General features: G+C 37.2%; 1 protein-coding gene across 1 annotated transcript in view; it reads left to right on the top strand.

Annotated features, from left to right (window-relative positions):
• The first annotated feature begins 6,248 nt into the window (after positions 1 to 6,248).
• LOC121517267 (voltage-dependent L-type calcium channel subunit alpha-1D-like) overlaps positions 6,249 to 20,160 on the top strand; it is a 53,305-nt gene continuing 39,393 nt past the window's right edge. Inside the window, exons 1-8 of the mRNA XM_041798914.1 lie at positions 6,249 to 6,373; positions 6,983 to 7,125; positions 9,064 to 9,229; positions 9,589 to 9,790; positions 10,610 to 10,713; positions 10,956 to 11,125; positions 16,339 to 16,413; positions 19,285 to 19,372. Coding sequence (XP_041654848.1) covers positions 6,309 to 6,373; positions 6,983 to 7,125; positions 9,064 to 9,229; positions 9,589 to 9,790; positions 10,610 to 10,713; positions 10,956 to 11,125; positions 16,339 to 16,413; positions 19,285 to 19,372 — 1,013 coding nt within the window. The 5' untranslated portion in view covers positions 6,249 to 6,308. The remainder of the gene's footprint in view (positions 6,374 to 6,982; positions 7,126 to 9,063; positions 9,230 to 9,588; positions 9,791 to 10,609; positions 10,714 to 10,955; positions 11,126 to 16,338; positions 16,414 to 19,284; positions 19,373 to 20,160) is intronic.

Raw genomic sequence — 20,160 nt, 5'->3', positions numbered from 1 at the left:
AGTTAGGGCTATGCTTGTTTTTTTTTTAATCTTTGTTTGTTTGTTTGTTTGTTTTTTTTTTGGGCTGCTCTGTTTGCTGACATGTCAACTAGCTTTTACAAACATTGTTGCCCAGACGATGTAAGACACATATCATGCTATTGATTAGTGAAACAAAGTATCTGGCATGTCAGGATAGCCCTTCTCAGGAGAGGCATTAATAGTGTGCACCACTTTATTTTTTACCATATTTCAACATCTTCCATAGATTACTAAATGTATTTAACTTTTCATGACTGCATTGTCAGTTTGGAGCATGCTCTTCCACTATATTTAGTATCTTTATTAAATTTATAAAAAATTATTGAACTTTTACAGATGCAGCATTACCAGTAAAGTGCTAGTCAATTCCACATGAAGCAAACACAGCACAGTTTCTTCAGAAACCGCATTTATTTAGTTGTTATTAATATATCATCATAATGCTTATTAAATATAAGATCTTAACTACTGCTGTTGTCATATTTTGATTATTATTATTTAATTGTTTTGTTATAAATTATAAGGAAAACCTGCAAGAAACTCCCTTTTAGATGATTAGTTTAACAACACCGTTAATATGGTGCTAAAGACACATAATGTCTTTTATCCACTGGCCACATGGTTGGGGTACAGAGTCTTTCCATTTTGTAAAATTCTTCTTGCCAAAAGGGAACAGAAAGCAATATTTATTTGGCATCCTTTAAAAGGAGCATTCACTGGGCCTATACCAAAATCAGTGGAGAAGGGTCTTCTCACTTTTCATTTATTCTGGATAAAGTCTTAACAATGGATGACAAAAAAACATTTTACAGATTCAGAACACATGTAACACTGTGACAAGAGCCTGTTTGCCATGTTCATATATGGTCAGTTCTTTGTTCTGAGTTCCTGAGGTGAGCTTGGGCAATTAAACTTGCATGGATGGCAGAGAATAATCGTGGTACCTCAAAAGTAAGCAGCACAGTACACGCATGAGATACAGCAACAGAGGGGCAGCTACTCACTAACATCCTCGGCCACTGGGCCAAAAGATGCAGTGCACTTCTGATCTCTGCTTAAGCCATATGTAAATCAAGGCCCTGCTAGGATTTTTTTACATTTACAATGAAGGTTTTGTCTAAGCACACACAAACAGTCCTGATAGCATTACATGGCACTGAAGGTTAAATCAGCTTCTGTTATTGTCACAAAGAGTGGGGACATAGAAGCAACCAGCACTGGCACGGTATATGTATTTTGTGTGTGAAATGTTCCCAATTGATCTATCAGTTAGGTCAGGCCTGATGCTAGTGGCAGACCAGCTCACTCCCTGATCAAAGATCAATAGAAGTACACTCACATAAGCCTGCACACACAGGCCCACAGGCACACATGCTATGGCACAAACAAGGAAAAAAAAAACATAAGCACAAAACAACACACGACTTTGGTTGTAAAATCAGTTTTGAAACTGTTCTTATTAAATGTCAACATTTTTTTGCACACAGCAATCCAGGGGCTTTTTGGGGGGGGGGGGTGTCAATTTGATCATTTCATGGCTCGCTATAAACGCTGGTGTCTTTGACTGTGATAAAGAAGTGTACACAATGCCATTAATAAATATTCTCCAGTCACTCCAGGGTTTAACTTCTTACTTTCGCTGTTGTTTTGGAAAAAAATCAGAAGAGACTTTTTTTTCCACCCACCAGAATCTGAATACTCTGACATCTCTTCTCTCCTGTTATTGAGTGAGTGGGTGTAGAGGGGGAGAGAGAGGGAAAAACAGAGAGGGAGAGAGTGAAGACGGTTACCCCTGGTCACCCACTTTCAGGCCCAGAGAACTGTAGCAAACTCTAACTCTGCTCGTACAGAACCAGATTGTGTATTGGCTCTACCCTGGCATATGACCTTCTGCTTCCCTCATATCCCTCACAGATACCCAAAGTATCAACTCTTATATAAACTGTAATACAATTATTAGACTAATATGGAATGAGAAATTTTATTAATTTTTGCACCAATCAAATGTCAGAGAGAGGAAATTAGGGTAATATTAACTACTGGACATGCAATACAGAAAAGCAAAGTAAACGTAAGTGTTATTGGGCTCAAACAGACAAACTAAACTAAATGCAGAGGTGTCAAAAGTATTCACATTCATTACTCAGGTAGAAGTATAGATACTAGGGTTTAAAAAGACTTCTGTAGAAGTTGAACTATCAACTCAAGCTTTTTACTCAAGTAAAAGTATAAAAGTATTGTTTTCAAAACTACTTAAAATATAAAAGTAAAAGTAATGTAAGGGGGGAAAAATTCCATTAAGGACAAATGCTTAAAGGTGCAGTGTGTAATATTTAGCCTATTAGCATTTAGCAAAACAAGCTTGGTTAAAATGAAACATAAAATTTATAAGTAGATTGATCTAAATTAGTGTTGACATCTGATGACACATTTTTTAAATTTATGTTTTAAATTAACTCAGAATAAGCCTTTTATTCATACATAGGGAGGGTCCCCTCCAAGGAAGCTGCCATCTTGGATTTTTGCATTTTGCCTGTTTCTAAGGCACCATAGAAGGAACCAAATAACAGTTAAGCATGTATTGATTTTTAAACTTCATTGGTTCCCACAGTTATCACCAGAGAAATGAGCATCACACTCCAGAATTGACTGTTAGATGTTGATAGTCCCAATTTTACACACTGTACCTTTAAGTTGCACCACAGGGGCCAAATCTATTCTACAATTCCATTCTACCATTCCATTCATTATACTTTCCATTCCATTCATTATACTTTCCATTCCATTCATTATACTTTCCATTCCATTCATTATACTTTCCATTCCATTCATTATACTTTCCATTCTATTGTACCATTCTACCATTCCATTCCGTTATACTTTCCATTCCATTCCACCATTGCATTCCATTCTACCATAACGCCCTACCCCACCTCCCCCAAAAAACATTTTTGAAGGCCATAATGACTATAATGTTATATTAAAATGTTAATGTTGAAAAATTTGGGATGCACCTGTTTCAGCCATATTTATGCTCATTAAAAATGAACGCATTTTAATATAATGCAAATACATTCAAGAACCATGTATGTGTACTACTGAGCATTAACATGTGTTTCATGGAGCAGAAGATATGATGACTAGTATTAAGTATTATAAGTATTATAAGTATTGGTCTTCCCAGCTACCAACCTCCATGCTGGTGCTTGGTTGGGACATTTCGCTCGAGTTCTCTTTAGTCTCTGCCACGGACATCTTTGTACTAGGCTACATACGTCTGCTATTTCCTTGCTGGAGTGTGACGTGATTTGTGTCGTGTGCAGGTGCGATGGATCGCGTACAAACCAATAGGGTGTCAGAATGGTATTATGTTTATACTTCTCATCCAACCACAATCAAATTCACTCTATCCAGATGGCACGATTTATCTGGATAGTTTTTTGGGTTTTTTATTTGTGTTTTTTTTTTAAACGATAACAAGCCGGAATGAAAACAAGCTGAAATGAAATAGGAGTAACGATTTTATTTTTAAAATGTGGAGTAGAAAGCACAGATAATTGCATGAAAATATAAGAAGTAGAAGTAACAAGTAGGCTGAAAAATAATTACTCCAGTAAAGTATAGATACCCTAAATTTCTACTTAAGTAAAGTAATGAAGTATTTGTACTTTGTTACTTGACACCTCTGACTAAATGCAAACTAAAATTTGTGCTATTTAGAGAAATGTATCATATTTATGAAGGGTTTTTAGTTTTAAAGAAGCTGGCCGTTCAAAATCCTGACTCAGTGGACTCGAGACTGGCTCATGTAAATGTCTCTTGCAGCATGATGGAAGCTGGGAGCAACCTTTTCTTCTTTTTGTCCTTTGATATGCCAGCTACTTCCTCTTCTTTGTTACCAAGACTGGCAAGTATCCATGACCTCTAAACCATGACAGTTCAGGATGAATACAAAAACTGTTACACTCCTACCATATACCATCTACATGTTCACAAGGAAAGATCACATGAACACACCAGGTGTTCGTTCATATATGTTTTAAAGGCTGTTAACAGAAAGAAAAAGCTCTGAGTCATGGAACTTCATGTCCTTAACAGTTTACCATCCAAGTACAGTAATAGAAAACCAATCAGCTTATACACTTAACAATTAGGAGTGAAACAAAGCCTTGGCCATTGTAGAAAAAAAAATCAGTCTTTGCAAAGCAGAAGAATCACTTTACCTGAGGCTTCATAGCTCTCTGCAGTCTGCAGTACAAAATCCAGTTGTGACTTTTCATCTTCAGCCCATTTTCTTCAGAACCAGGGATAAGTTTCTCTAAAGGTCTTCGTTACACAGACAGATAGGTCAATTGTGCCTCAGGATCTAGTACTAGCCTTTGTCAAAGTATTTGGGGAAGGGTAAATTAATAACAGAAGCAGATCTAGAACACTTAAAAGATAAAAGGAGTAGTTTTAAGGATAAATGGGCTTTTTCTTGTATCCATACTGTGATAGGAGAGACATGATTCAGATTATTTGATGAAATAAAAACAAGTATCATCTGAGTATATCTAGTTGCATCCTTGCAATTAAAAAAGATGGTCTTCAAAGCACAACTGGAATTCGGGAGCTTTTACCTCAGACCGAATGAAAAACGAATGAAATGTTATAAAATAATCAGAAGTACATTGATTTGGTGGCCTAAATACATGCTGAAGGAGGGGCTTCATACAGAAGATCTCAGATATTTGAAAAATTTACATAAAATACAAACACACTTCATTTTTACATGATTCTGAATGGATCCTGCTGGTCTCCCCCAGAACTAGTAAAATTTTTGCTTAGGGGCAGTGATCCATGTTGGGAGAGAGGTGGGAACCTTGGTGCCTAAGTTATGTCATCGTGACAAAACAGGCAAGGTGAGCAATAATTTCTTCCTTGATTAAGAGTATTAATCCTACTGTTTTTCTCTGGGAATACTACCAGAAAATGTTTAAGACAATATTTTAGTACCACTTAGCTCTGATAACAGGTTGCAGGATAATTACACCACTGAGAAACATCAACTATGTTCCCGTTTTTAAGAGTGGATAGATGTTGACAACAATGATGAGATGAATGGTTGACTTATAGGCCTTGTTTGCATTTGTGATTTGTTTTTTGGCCTTTGGATACCAAGTGACTGCTTCTGTCCATACTATGCATCAACAAAATGTCTTCAGTGACAACCTGATGTTGGAACTCACTCTCTTACCAGCCCACCTCTTACACAAACAAAAGCCCATGCATCATTTCACTAACTATAAAATGGTTCTAAAAGCTGTCTCCTTTTGTGAGAAACGGGAGCTCGCTCCTATTTGAGCTATCAAAAAAAGCCCATATATTTTCATACATTTTGATGTATGATGTGGTGAAAACAATAGAGCAGCCAAGTTGTCACAGTACATGTAACAGGTTTTGTTTGTTTCTGGGTTGGAGTCTTGACATTTTTTTTTACTTTGATGTGTAAATGGTTACTGATAATGTTTATGTCTTTATGCACTGCATTCCCTGGAGAACAACTGACAATCAAGCATAGCTGATAAAATTGTGATCTCTTTTGTCTGATCATCCACTGAAACACCTGGTTCAACGTGTTTAAATGGTTACCATATCTGTCTTGATATTTCAAAGGCACAAGGGCTCTGATTTCATGTGTCCATTGCCCAGATACTTCCATAAATGGCCTGCTTAATTTATAATTTTTATTTATTTAAAATTTACAATTTAATTTAGCAGACACTTTTTTCCAAAGGGACGTACATTTGGGACAGGTCTTCCTGGTGTTAAGGACCTCGCTCAAGGTCCCACACTGGATTCTGGATATCATTCCCAACTTGACACTGATGCAGCAGTGAACTCCTCTCAGCACATGTTGGAAGACTTACATTACAATCATCCTTGTCTCTGTTTGAATCTCATTCGCAGAAACCCGAAACAAAGCCTTTAATGAAATTCCCACATTCTGTCCTGGCAGGAAGTTTTCAAATCTGATATATTCACATTTTCATCCTTTTGCCCCTTCTTGTTTCAGACTGAGGCCAACAATGGCAAACTACTTCAACTGGACCAAAACATGCCATTTGGAGGAACTGACTGAAATACTGTTTTTTAACTCTCTTTTTCCTTTTTCTTTAACCCCCCTCCCCCTTTTTCCATGTCATTCTTTGTACCTTCTTTCCACCCTACAGGAAACAGTAGAATATGCCTTCCTGATCATTTTTACAATAGAGACATTTTTGAAGATTATTGCCTATGGCCTGGTCATGCATCAAAACTCCTACATCAGAAATGGCTGGAACATGCTTGACTTTGTCATCGTCATTGTGGGGTGAGTTCACAGTCAGCACAACTATATGGGCAAATATGCCGAGTCACAGCAAAAACAACCACTTGGACACAGTAATACCATTATTTACATATACTTTCATTAAATTCATACAGTTGTTCATACTGTCCCTCTAATTCACAAACACATAGCCACACAAATTGTTTTAACGCAGCATTAATGTGTCCAGCATTCACACTGATCACAGCTTATTATTTACAGCATGCATGGTAGTTTTTAAACACACACTCACAGAAATACAAATACACATATACACAGCATATGGTCTGAGAGTGATGGCTCATTCATATACCACGCGGCCCTGGTAGGTGTTCAAACTGCACTGATATGTGACAAACTAAAAGTAAACATACACAGACATTAAGAATATAAATCATACATTTAAACAAACACATTCACAAAGGTACATGTGTAAAGAGACAAATACATTGCTTTGATCAAAGTGCATTGTCTCTTTTTTCATCTTTGTAGCTCTGTGTTCATACTATTTCTGTCACTGTTTTCTTCATTTTATCTGTTTGTTTTTTTTTTCTCATTCCTCCGTCCTATTACTTTTTCACCTTGTGCCTCTTTTCCTCTTTCCCCCTCTAGGTTGTTTAGTGTGATTCTGGAGATGATAACCAAAGACGCTGACTCTGGTGGCCAGTCTGGAGGCAAACCTGGGGGCTTTGATGTCAAGGCCCTCCGAGCCTTTCGTGTTCTACGACCCCTTCGCCTTGTCTCTGGAGTTCCCAGTGAGTTAAATCTTAAATTATTGAGATTTACTTAACAGATGATTTCTATTTCTCTTTTCTTAATTACTGATAAGCTCTTGGGTGGTTAACTACTGGGATTCCATCTTATTGATCTTGAGCCAATTTAAAGGTTATTGAGAAGAACCATTTGAATTAGATTTTTATCAACTATCTGAGCTCAGTCACACAGTGTAGACCTTTTTTTCCCATCTGGCTTAATGAAAACGTAATGCTGGCAGGGCGATTCGATTCAATTCGATTTCACAGTATTATATTTCCTTCTCAGCCCTCACATTACTATCCCCCATGGATAAAAAAGTGTAAGGCAAGCACATAAACAAAGAAGATTCAATCTATGATTATTATATGGTGGTTACCCTCCAAGAACTCAAAAACATACACTATATTGCCAAAAGTATTCGCTCACCTGCCTTGACTTTCATATGAACTTCAGTGACATCCCATTCTCAGTCCATTGGGTCTAATATGACATCGGTCCTCCTTTGCAGCTATAACAGCTTCAACTCCTCTGGTAAGGCTTTCCACAAGGTTTAGGAGTGTGTTTATGGGAATTTTTGACCATTCTTCCAGAAGCGCATTTGTGAGGTCACACACTGATGTTGGACGAGAAGGCCTGGCTCTCAGTCTCCGCTCTAATTCATCCCAAAGGTGTTCTGTCGGGTTGAGGTCAGGACTCTGTGCAGGCCAGTCAAGTTCATCCACACCAAACTCTCTCATCCATGTCTTTGTGGACCTTGCTTTGTGCACTGGTGCACAGTCATGTTGGAACAGGAAGGGGCCATCCCCAAACTGTTACCACAAAGTTGGGAGCATGGAATTGTCCAAAATCTCTTGGTATGCTGAAGCATTCAGAGTTCCTTTCACTGGAACCAGGGGGCCAAGGCCAGCTCCTGAAAAACAGCCCCACACCATAATCTCCCTTCCACCAAACTTTACACTTTTTTGAGTACATTTTGAAATCAATACTTTTACTTCTACTTGAGTGAGGTTTATCCAGAGTAACTGTACTTTTACTTGAGTACAATACTTTTGTACTTATTCCAACTCTATTGACAACAAAGTAGCATGTAGCAAGAGAATGAATCTTCTCTTTTTTGTTTTTTTTTTCATTATATAATTATTTATATGATTATATAGATTATATAGGTGTCATTTCACCTGAATTCTGTTGTTGTTCTTGCCGATAAGAAGAGATTATGTTTTACCGTACAACTCCTCAGCAGCTACTAGCGCCAGGGCTGCATTAAAGTAAAGTTGGGCCCTGGGGCTTATACTTTTTCTAAAAAGCTCAGCTTCCTGATGTTTTTTAGTGTTTTTTTTTAATTTAGAGTAAACTTTGAATTGAATATTTTTAACTTGAGTAAATTCATAGACCAATACATTTACTTTTCTTAAAATTTACCCAGAGTAACTTTATTTTACTCCAGTACAGTAGACAGTTACTCTTCCCACCTCTGAATACTATTACTATACTATTACAAAAGTGGATGCTATTATGATACGTGGAAGTACTTCTTTAAGTTCATTTTTAAGTATATGGGTATATTTATTTTATTTTATTTGTTCTGCTGCCTGTGTTTGTATGTGATATTGTAAAAGATTACTAAAAAATCTATACAAAGATAAACAGAGTTTAAAGGCTCCTAACTGTAACATTTTTTCTATGTCTGACCACATACCAATATCTGATGTGCTAACCAGCCAGACCATTTTCTAAAAAATATTTAGCAGAAATGTTTAAGACAAATTTAAGTGTTCTCTTGCTGCTTGTCTTATATGCGTGGCATACTGAGTGGTGAAAGATAAGATATTCCTTTATTAGTCCCACAAGAGGAAATTCCAAAACCCCAGGTACACATGTATTTCGTTGTCTGTGAGGTTTTGTTGCCTAACAACCTGACTTCTGTGTGTTTGCAGGTTTGCAGGTGGTTCTAAACTCCATTATTAAAGCCATGGTTCCCCTGCTTCACATTGCCCTGCTAGTCCTATTCGTCATTATCATCTATGCCGTCATTGGCCTGGAGCTCTTCATTGGCAAAATGCATGCAACATGCTATGTTTTAAAAACAGGTATGGTAGTGCAGAATCCACTTATAAAGTCCATTATGAAGACATTGACTGACCAGTAACCCACTTAGTTCTAACATGTTAAATGTACCTCAAAGAAACTTCTCTAGTGAATAGAAAGTATTTGCCAAATTGCTGAGAGATTTGTTAGGCTTTAAAGTGTATTTTAAATCTGTCTGCATTCAAGCAGTGTTTTCTGTTGACTTCACAACTTTACAAAAGAAACAACTCATTTTTTATAACACTATACTCACTAGCGGACACTTGTGAAATGTTCTGAGCCATACAGTAGATAATAGTTTCAGTGTTGAAATTTATTTTTATTTTTTTAGATACATTTAAGTAAAACAACAGCACTGTTTTTATTCTGTGCCCCCAAGGTGCTCTTTGGGAAGAAGAATCCTCTCCATGTTCAGTATCAGGTCATGGCCGTCGTTGCCCACCCAATGGCACAGTTTGTAGAGAAGGTTGGCAAGGCCCCAACAATGGCATCACCAACTTTGACAACTTTCTGTTTGCCATGCTTACTGTGTTCCAGTGCATCACCATGGAGGGCTGGACAGATGTTCTCTACTGGGTAATCTCTCCGCAAATCAAAATAATTTTGAGGAGAAAAGCAAAAATTAGGCCCCATTATGGTGGATAAGTCCACATTTTTCACTTTAAGATTTTGATGTTTTTTTATGGAGCCATGTAAACTGGTATATGAATGAGCAAATTCCAATCATGTAAATCCAGTGCCTTAATTTAGAACCTAAAAACAATTCAAATGCGCCATAGTGCAAGTTCAGCCATTCAAGCTCTGGTAATGTGGTGTTAAAAGAAAAAAATCTATGTATGAAGGTAATATTGAAATAGTATAGTGGTGGTTCTTTTAGGATTGAGCTATTTTACCTAAAAATGTTCTGAAAAATGGCTGTGGCCATCAGTGGTTCAAGCCAATTAGCGAGTAATTGATACTTAGAGAATCAAAGCATCATGAAGCTAGCTGATAAACCAGAATGTAAGTTGAAACAAAATAGAATAAAAAGAATTGCGAGCTATGAAGATTTCTTGATATGTTATTTGACATGGCTGTTAACAAGGGCAAAAAAGGACTTTCCTCTTTTTTTGTAACAAATAAATAGTAATAAATAGCATGCATTTTCTTCTTTGAGCATCTTTTAAATTCATGAAGAAAGAAGAATATCTTCAAAACTATCAAAGTTGATATTTAAATAAGGTTTTTATTATGAAGTGTGCTGCTTTTATTATGACGTGTGCTGCTGACCTCTTGGCCAGGTCACCCTTGTGAAAGAGATTTTGGTCTCAATGGGTTTTTTATCTGGTTAAATAAAGGTTAAATAAAAATAAAAAATAAAAGCTTATATCTTCTTCTCCTTGTCCCTGTATGCAGATGAATGATGCAATGGGCTTTGAGCTGCCTTGGGTCTACTTTGTCAGTCTGGTCATCTTTGGATCCTTTTTTGTTCTCAACCTTGTTTTGGGTGTTTTGAGTGGGTAAGTTTTTAGTCTGGCTCTATTTGTTAAGAATGTTCTTTTACAAAAATTGTACTTTTTGTAACTAGTTGATTTTTTTGACCTGTTTGATCTACAAAACCAGTTTGAGCCAAGTGTTAAAGAAATGATTCACTACATTTTGTTTATTTTGATATTGATAATAAAAGATCATGTTACTGTAGTTCTGATTTTGGATACAGTGATCGGACTCAGGTTTTATTGCTGGGATCTGAACTTTTCAGAGAGTTTTCCAAAGAGCGAGAGAAGGCAAAGGCTCGGGGAGATTTCCAGAAGCTACGTGAGAAACAGCAGTTAGAGGAAGACCTGAAAGGCTACCTGGACTGGATCACACAGGCTGAAGATATTGACCCAGAGAATGAAGAGGAGGGAGACGAGGAGGGAAAGCGTAACCGTGAGTTAATACATTAACTTTTTTCTGCTTTTTCTTTGGTCTTAGGTAAAGAAATTAAGAGCTACTGAGGCTTAAGTTCTTCTGCCTTAAATGATGCTGTGGGTCTCTTCAACTCATCAACTGTCAAAGGAAACAGATGAGTGGGCTAAACATTATAAATGAGCCTGTTGTAATTTCACTTTGACAAGCTCAATAATGTTTTATCTTTTATCTGTTTTGGAAGGAATATCTAATCTATAATAAATCTCATTGGTTCAGCTGTCACTGTTAGAATACCAGTAACACACCAATAAAAATAGCCTTTTCCAGGCTAGGTTAATGTACCAAACTACTTAAAGAGGATGGAATTCATTCACCAACATCACCAGATTCACATTCATCTGACATCATGATAACAACTTGGAAAAAAATGCTTTGGCACATTCTGTCTCTCTTTGGTAGAACAAAGTAATCCCACTAGTCTTTTTTTTTTTTTTTTTAACAAAAGATGCTAAAAGTATGCAAGCATCAGACATTTCACCATTTGCTGTCTACACGCCATCTTCAAAAATTTAAATTCTCTGCCTTGTGAATTTCAGGCCCCTTGTGTAAATAGCATGACATTTGCCAATTTATTTGGAACATATACAAATGAAAGTGCAGTGCTTTGTATTGACACCTCTGAACTGAACAGTTTTGCCTCCATGTTGGAACAAATCGAACATGGCATTTCAAACACAGTTATGGATATTAATGCATTTCCATTTCCACTTTGTAAAGCAATTTAATAAGCTTGTTTAATTTATGTGAAAGGAAAATGAAGGAAATTTCCAACACTCCTCATGCCTTTTCATCTACCTGTACCATCTCAATGCAAGCAACAGAGAGGAAAATAGGAGTGAGGCACTTGGGAAAATGTTGCGCTGCTTTGTGCTGCTTTTGACTGCTTTGGTTGCAGGCTGTCAGGATACTGCAATAAGAATCAATGTAATCAAAATTATTTTGTGGCTGATGCTAGCTCTTGTGTACGTAGTTAGGACATGCTTTATTACCTCTGCCAAGGAGGTTATGTGACCGCTGGGTTTGTCAGTTAGTTAGGTTTTTTTTGTTTGTTTGTTTTTTTGGCAACATAACTCTAAAAGTTATGGACAGATTTTAGTAAAATTTTCAGTAAATGTCAGAAATGGCATAGGGAAGAACTGATTAGCTTTTGGGAGTGATCTGGATCACCGCCTGGATCCAGGAATTTTTTAAAGGATTCTATACTATTGGGAGGTAGGGCTGAGCTGCCTTGGCGGAGGTCTGCGCTCTTTAAGTGCTTTTCTCGTTACGTGTGTGACCATTTAACAACTCATTTAGTATGGAGTATGATTTTATTCCAGTGCCTTTTCAGCCTTTTGATGCTAATGCCACTCATTTGTGAATAACTTTGTCCTTCATTATGTGTTCACTAGCTGTAAATGGAACAATACAAAAACAGTGCTACCAGAGTACTTGGTAAACAGGGTAAGGCACCTGTGTTGTGAGACAAGAAAAAACGTAAAGGGCATCAGGTTGGTTTCCGTGGAAACATTTATGTCAAACAAGGAAGCTAGTAATATTTCTATGATTACATGTGACTGATCTTGTGTCTGGTTGTTTTGGCAGACGCTGGTCTGTCACCATGGGAAGAGTTTAAACTGTTTGGGTACAGAATGTGATGGGTCTGCAATAACGTTGCCGCCCATTTTTTCTTACTCTGGACCAGTTTTGAGGGATGCACATTACCAATAGCAGTACTGGGTATCAGTGCCCATACCAAGCCTAAGCACTCAGATGCAATTACTGTACTCAGTATCATTTTAAAGCATGATATTAGTCTTTCATTTGTGACTATATAGTCAATGTTGGAGCCATGTCTGCTGTTTTTTTATTTTATGTAAGTATAAAATGGGTCCAAAAGTAATATCCTTTAATGGGGCACACAAATCATAGGCGCCAGCAATACTTTTACCCTCACTTTCAAGTTAGCTTGGCATTTAGGACAGGGTAGGACAGGGACAGTAAAGCATTTAGCATAATCAATCGATCGATTTTGTTTGTGTAGCACCAGTTCATAACTGAAGTTATCTCAAGACACTTAAAAAAAAAGGGCAGGTCTAGACCGTGCTCTTTGTTGTTGCCTATTATAGTAGGCCAGCGTTAATCATTGATATTATAATAAAGACTAATCACCATGAGCACAGCACTAGCAGTATTAAGCCCCGTTACAGTGGCAACAAAAACCTTCCCTAACTTTAGGGCAGGACTGTCAAGCCGACCATGCTTATGTTGACAACTCACTGCCAAAGCTACAAGGAAATAAGCTCATTCTTTCTGTTTTTTTTTTTTAGGGGAGGGGGGCGTTCTCATATGGGATTCTGTAGTACAGTTTAGGGTTGTCTCCCCCTTGTTTTTATCCAAATGGACAACTGACTTAAAAACAGTTAAAAATCTTCAATGACATATAGCACTGACAGCAAATGTGTGGCATGCAGCAATAAGAAGCCTTTCCTGCCAGCTGTGTGGCTGTGTTTAAGTGTGTGACTTTACATAAAACATGAGCTAGTTCTGGATGGAGGTCACAAACGATCTAATATTTTCTCTTCAGTCTTTACTGTCCATTTCAGTCAACATCTGTCATGTTTTGTAGCAGATCTGAATAAAACATCTGAAATGCTACGGCTGAGAGAGCAGAAGAGAGAAAAGACAATGTCTCCTGGTCATTAAGTCCTGACCACAGACATTTGTCACTTCACCTCAGTAAAAAAACGCTGCATGCAGTCTGATATATGCTGGCAGATTACACAGCCTGGACTGGAGCAAGTGCTATTGTTAATAACTACCGTTATAAATTAATACAAACAATTCTCTGAGTTTTTTTTTAGCCTATATAATGCTAAAGAGTTATCATGCCGTGATCTCAGAAATTATGTGGTTAAAGGCAGGCGCATGCTGATCGTCTCTGACTCAGATGTTATTTTAGTACAGCATAATGAAGATAAGAATAATCAATCATGCTTCATAAAGCTTGTCACGTTAATTTTTAGGATCATTTAGATTACCAGAAATTTGCAACAAGGAACCTGACACATGTTTAGCTGTTTTTGAGGTTCTTTATTTTTTTTTTACCTGCACGACCAATTAATTGTCGGTCAACTAAGATTTTCTTTGGTCGAGTACAGCCCTAGAAAAGGCAGAGAACAGACTGAATGATGGTGGAATTGATTGGTCAGGTGAACTACCTGAGGCAGGAGGTACATCATCTGCTGAGCCTTTTTCCTTTTTCCTTATAGCATCTATGTCAGAGGTCCACCTCAGGTTCTGGGAGATTGTGGATCCCAGGAATCTGAAGGTGTACTTAGCAGATATTTTGCTGTGACTTCTCCTAAAGTCCTCATATTGTCTCCAAAGTCTTGATCAGGTTTGCTGCAGATTACACTGTGAGCTGGGTCCATATCTGGGGCTAATAGGTGTGAATTGGTTAGGTGATGGTCTACCTACAGTAAAGCTGGTAAAGTGCAGTCTGTTGTTACCTTCAGAGGAATAGTGTCCTGTAGTTGGTATTTGGCAATGTCCTGCACAAACTAACACCCCCTCAAAACTAACAATGGATGGTTGGCTGGAAATCTCTGTTGAAGCATCTCAGCTAAGCTCCTTCTTCTCAATCTCATCTCCTGTCTGGCCTGCTTGGCCCTGACATCTGTAGTCTTTCCACTTGCCCTAAGTTTTGGTGTAAACCAGGGTTTGTTGTTGCTGTTTGAGCAGAAGGTCCTAGACTAAACACACATGTTGTAGTGTTGGTGAGTGTCTGTCTATGGCTGCAGCTCCAGAAACATTTCAATCAGTGCAGCCAATACAGACCTCTAACTCAAGCGTTGGCTCATCACTCTATTTCTTCTCAGTCCTCCCTATAGGCTCAGCAAATTTGGACTTTTTCTTAAGGTTGGATTAAGTGACCAGGCAGTGATCAGAGAGTTCCTCAAGCCAGGTGTTTTTCAAATCCCAATAAATAAAGAGCAGAGAGTATGGATGGGGCATGTATTTATTATTTCCAGTGTAAAGAATGATAAAGAACAGTTACAGACATGTTTTATGTTTTTGATATTCAGATTCATATATTTATAATTATTGAAATGATACTGTTGTAAGTAAAAAGTATTGCTATTTTATTGCTTAACCCTCTCTCCTTCATTTTTCCAGTGTCTGTGTGTCTTACCCTCTTTTTCTGACTTTCTGACTTCAATTTTTTTGTCTTCAAAAAATTTGTGTTTATTGTGTATGCTTTCCAAAATGATATTAAGTTTAATACAATGTCTGTAGTTAAGAAAATGAAATTTAGTGAAGCCATTCTGTTTTTTTTTTTAGAAATTGTGGCTACTTCCAAAACCACAATTTCTCACAACTAGTCCTTTCTGGTCTTGTTGTGGAGCAGTGTCTAAAATACTGGTGTTTCTGTTTGTGTTAATATTCTGTAGAAGTTGATGTTTAATGAATCTATTACTATTTTCTGCATACTTAACCCCTTGAAGCCTATCGTATCATATAGTATTGATACAAACCTTTGGGAGTCTAATCAACACAATCATTAATTCCCTTAAAAACCTTTTGAAAACAATCTGATAATTGATAAAATGCCCCCCAGGGGATTTTCAACTGCCAGAGCTGCTAATGCATCAAATGTGATGTAAAATATAATTGTGAAGTTTTATGTAAGTTTTTTTGTGGATCTCGGTAGGAGGTTTTATAACATCTAAGTTCCAAAATATGAGAATTCTCTGGCTACTATTTGAGGTGTCAGGCTTTAAAAGGTTAAGTTAGAAAATAGATAGTTTTAATTGTAACTGACACTCTTAGTTTTATCTTAATCTCAGCATTTCTGCAGTGTGTACAAACTGTTTCTTTCTCAAGGGCTTTTTTGTAGTTTTATGTGCTGACTATGGATACTAGAGATGAATAAAACAGATTATTTTGAGCTTGGAGGGACAACCTAGTCTTTTCATAAAGTTTTCAGTCTGATACTGTAAAGAAGTTATTGTTTTCCACCTGTTTATTGTTTTTCTTTAACCTTTCTGAACATGGTAACTGTCACCATGTCAGAGTAGTTTGCATTGCAGCTGTCTCTTGTTGTACATTTTCTGTTTTACTTTGCTGTTAACTGATTCAGCGCTCCCTCTGCTCTCTGGCTGTGTGAACTGCATGTTGGTAACATCAAGGGGTCACTCTGGCTGACCTCACTGAGAAGAAGAAAGGAAAATTTGGCTGGTTCACTCAGTCCACAGAGACACAGGGTAAATGTGTTTATGTGTATGAGTGTCTGGGAAGTTTTTTTTTCTTTTTTGCACATGCTCATTGAAACAGTTCATCTCTGCGTGTACGTGTTTTGTCTGTTCTTTGTATGTTTTCCTATCCTTTGTCATTCATCCATGTGTGAATCCCCATTATAAGTAGTTAGCAGTTTTTATACACTGTACCATTCGGATCCAATTGTTTACAAAGCAGTGAACTTGTGACCGCAAGTCAGATTAAAGACAGCAAATATCCATTGTTGAAAGATGTGAAAACTCTGTGAATTGAGCAGCAACATTTTCACAGCAAACTTCAAAGTGCAATATGAAAATGTGGCTTTCAGTTAAAGGGACATGATAAATCAGTAGAGACCTAACATATTAAGCTGCATTTGAACACATGAAGGAAAACTATAGTTGATGTAATGTAGGATTGCTTTCTAAACCATCTTTTTAAAATTTATTTCCATTCCCATGTTACTGCCACGTGACATATTACCCCTTTAACAATGCACATCATGCAGTTTTGAGGGGTTGATACAGTTCTTTGCCAGATGACACCAGTGATAGGTTTAACCATAACATGTTTTAATTAATGACTAGGAGCATGTACCACAAAGCAAGTTTAGAGGGTAATCCTGGTCTGTTGAGCCTTCGTTCAGAAGGCTACATCCACAAAATAAAAGCACTTATTTCATGCACACTGAACCTGTGCAAATGACAAAAACAGAGAGCGTCTGATCCACAGAGCAGACTCAAAGGGGGAACTGATGCAAATCTGGCAGAAATCACGTTATGCTCAGAGCTACAGATTTATACATCTTTGGTTCAAGGAATATATTCATGGAAAGTTTCTGAACCATCATGTTACATTTATGTACGAAAACAAAGCCATGCAGTTAGGCCTTAAGTAAAAACGCATTACATCAAGGAGCTCCCTCACTTCAACCTGTTTATATTTGCACATTTAATTTCAGAAGATCCTACCCATTGTAAAAGAACAAGAAGGGCACTGCGTTTTAGGAAACTAGAGATTTTATGTTTGGTTTTTATGTCTGGAAAAGTCATGGTCTCAAGGCTGGTTTAACAAATCAGAACAGAGGTTTATCATCACATACTGAATCAATTAAATTTGACTTTGCCTAATCCAAAAATAAGTTATCTTCATTTATTTTTATTGCATACAAGGCTATCTTCCTGATTATATTGTTGAAATCAAATGCTACGTTATTAAAATTGCAGTGCTGTGTCAAGTTTTCACATTTGAAGTAAACCAAACAATTTATCAATCCTGCCCACCCAAAAAAAAAGCCTGAGTATGATGTGCTTGCTTTGTTGTTCACCCCTAACCCCCCGCCTCCACCAAGATATTAAATGCCATTTTTCCTGAATTATATCAATTAATGTGTGTTTATTATAGAAACATCTACAACCCCAGTTCCTCTAAAGTTTGGTCGCTGTGTAAAATGTAGATAATAACCGAATGCAATGGTTTTCAAATATTAAAAACTCGTATTTTATTCACATAAGAATTTAAATAATGTATCAGATATTAAAACTGAGACATTTTAACATTTCATGAAAAATATTGGGTCGTTTTTAATTTGATGGTTGCAAGACATTTCAAAAACATAGGGACAGGGCGCACAGATGGCCTTGTGATCTAAGGCATGACCCATGTACGCAGGCGGTCTGGGTTCGAATCCGGCCTGTGGCCCTTTGCCGCATGTCTCTCCCCACTCTCATCCGATTTCCGAGTCTATCCACTGTCCTCCTCCTCTGTCAAAATAAGGGCATGAAAAGCCCAAAAATAAATCTTAAAAAAAAAAAAAAAAAGTGGGGACAGGGCAACAAATCTACAATACTATATCAGACAAAAAATGGGGCAACATTCCTCTCTAGCAACTGGTCTCATCACTTCCCAGACATTTACAGACTGTTGTTAAAGAAAGCGGGGACTCTACACAATGGTAAAAAAGGCTCCCTTCCTTTTTGAGGTGTTTCTGCCATCAAATTCAAAATGAGCTAACAATTTTTTATAAAATGGTGAAATGTCTCAGTTCCACTATATCATATGTTTTTTATTTTTTACTGTGAATAAAACATGACTGCACGAGTTTACAAATGATTATATTCTGTTTTTACTTACATTTTACACAGTGCCATTACTGCTATGGATCTGGGGTTGTATAAACCCCCCCCCCCCCCCCCCAAAAAAAAACACCCCTGCAACATCTTCTGAAGATTAGAAAAACATAAAATCATTACCAATGTGAATGCAGTTCATTTTTCACTTACATTGGTAGCATTAAGTGTGTGTATTATACATATGTTTTTGGATTTAATGTATCTTGTAACCTCATCACAATAATACATTATATTTTGCTGCATACAGACATACTAACTGCAATAAACTTCATTATCTGTAACAATATTTGTATTTTCATAGTGTAGAGGACAGTTGGTTTTACAAAAGCCAACCCCAAGATCCAAGAGTCAGTCTAAAAATGGATTTTATCAGTCCACATATCTGAGAGAAAATAATTCTGTAATATGTATATATTATATATCAATTCTAAAGATTAATCAATCGACATATAAATGTTTTGTAGTTTGCTTTTTGCAGCAGTGTTGTAAAAAATATCGATTCTAAAATCTTATTTACATTTTTGCATAAATTTTAAGGAAGGAATCTGCCTTTAGCATATAACATTACCTTGAAACCAAAAGTGCATCAGTGTTATAGAAAGACTGTTGTTATTTAGAATTTTTTTTGTAAGTTTTTGTCCTGTGGGGACAAAATTCCTAAACTTCTGTTAATTCTGCATTATATTTGCTCCCTTGACACGTTCTTTTGTATTTGTTAAACCACAGCAAGCATGCCCTCAACTGAAACCGAGTCACTGAACACTGAAAATCACAATGGAATGGAGGAAAGATTACCCTGCTGTGGATCACTGTGGTGAGTGTTTCAATATTTACATAGTGAGCAAATGAATAAAGGTATATGGCATTGTATGACAGATGCATTTTTCATTCATGTATTTTAGTGATCTCATCTTGGATGCCTCATATCTGAATTTCGGCCAGTGATCTCACGTTGTAGTTTGTTTAAGCATTTATTATGCGACATAACATGTTTGGCGTCAGGCTCTGACTTAATCACTTCCTCACAGATTTTTACACACAGAATTTGAGGAGTGATAGGAACACAGCTAAAACCCCCAGTTGGAGCCAACAGGTGGATACTGGGGTGGAGGTGGGCTGAAAGTGAGAGCACAGTCCTGTCCAGGCAGCAGCGACTGCTTCAGAGAAAGAGACCGGAATTCTTGCAGCTTAGATAGACCACTAATTTAGGAGGATGCGAGTCATGTACTTTGATTAAGATGCGTGTCAGGTGTGAATTGTTGTACTCCAGATTATCGACAGAAATAACTTCCAGGCTTCATTTCATTTTTTTGGTCTCTTCTCCCACCATCTCTGTCACATACCACGTAAATCCACACAGTCATCACTTCCACCTTTTTGACTGTTGCTGCCCTCCAGTTTTGAAAGTGTGGCAAAACACGTGGCTATGAAATGGCCCGCATATGTTATGACATGTCACAAATGCCAATTCCTGTATATAGCACATGTGGCCAAAATGTCCGAATTAAAGTTTTGGCCCGGTGCTTCAACTACGAAAATTTCCCAGAGGAGAAACTTGCTCCAGATTTGAAGGTATCCCCTATCCTCCCCTATCCTTTTTCT

The sequence above is a fragment of the Cheilinus undulatus genome, linkage group 11 (assembly GCF_018320785.1).
Source record: "Cheilinus undulatus linkage group 11, ASM1832078v1, whole genome shotgun sequence".
Lineage (NCBI taxonomy): Eukaryota > Metazoa > Chordata > Actinopteri > Labriformes > Labridae > Cheilinus > Cheilinus undulatus.
The sequence above is the reverse complement of the archived record's forward strand: the minus strand, read 5'-3'. Positions and strand labels throughout refer to the sequence as shown.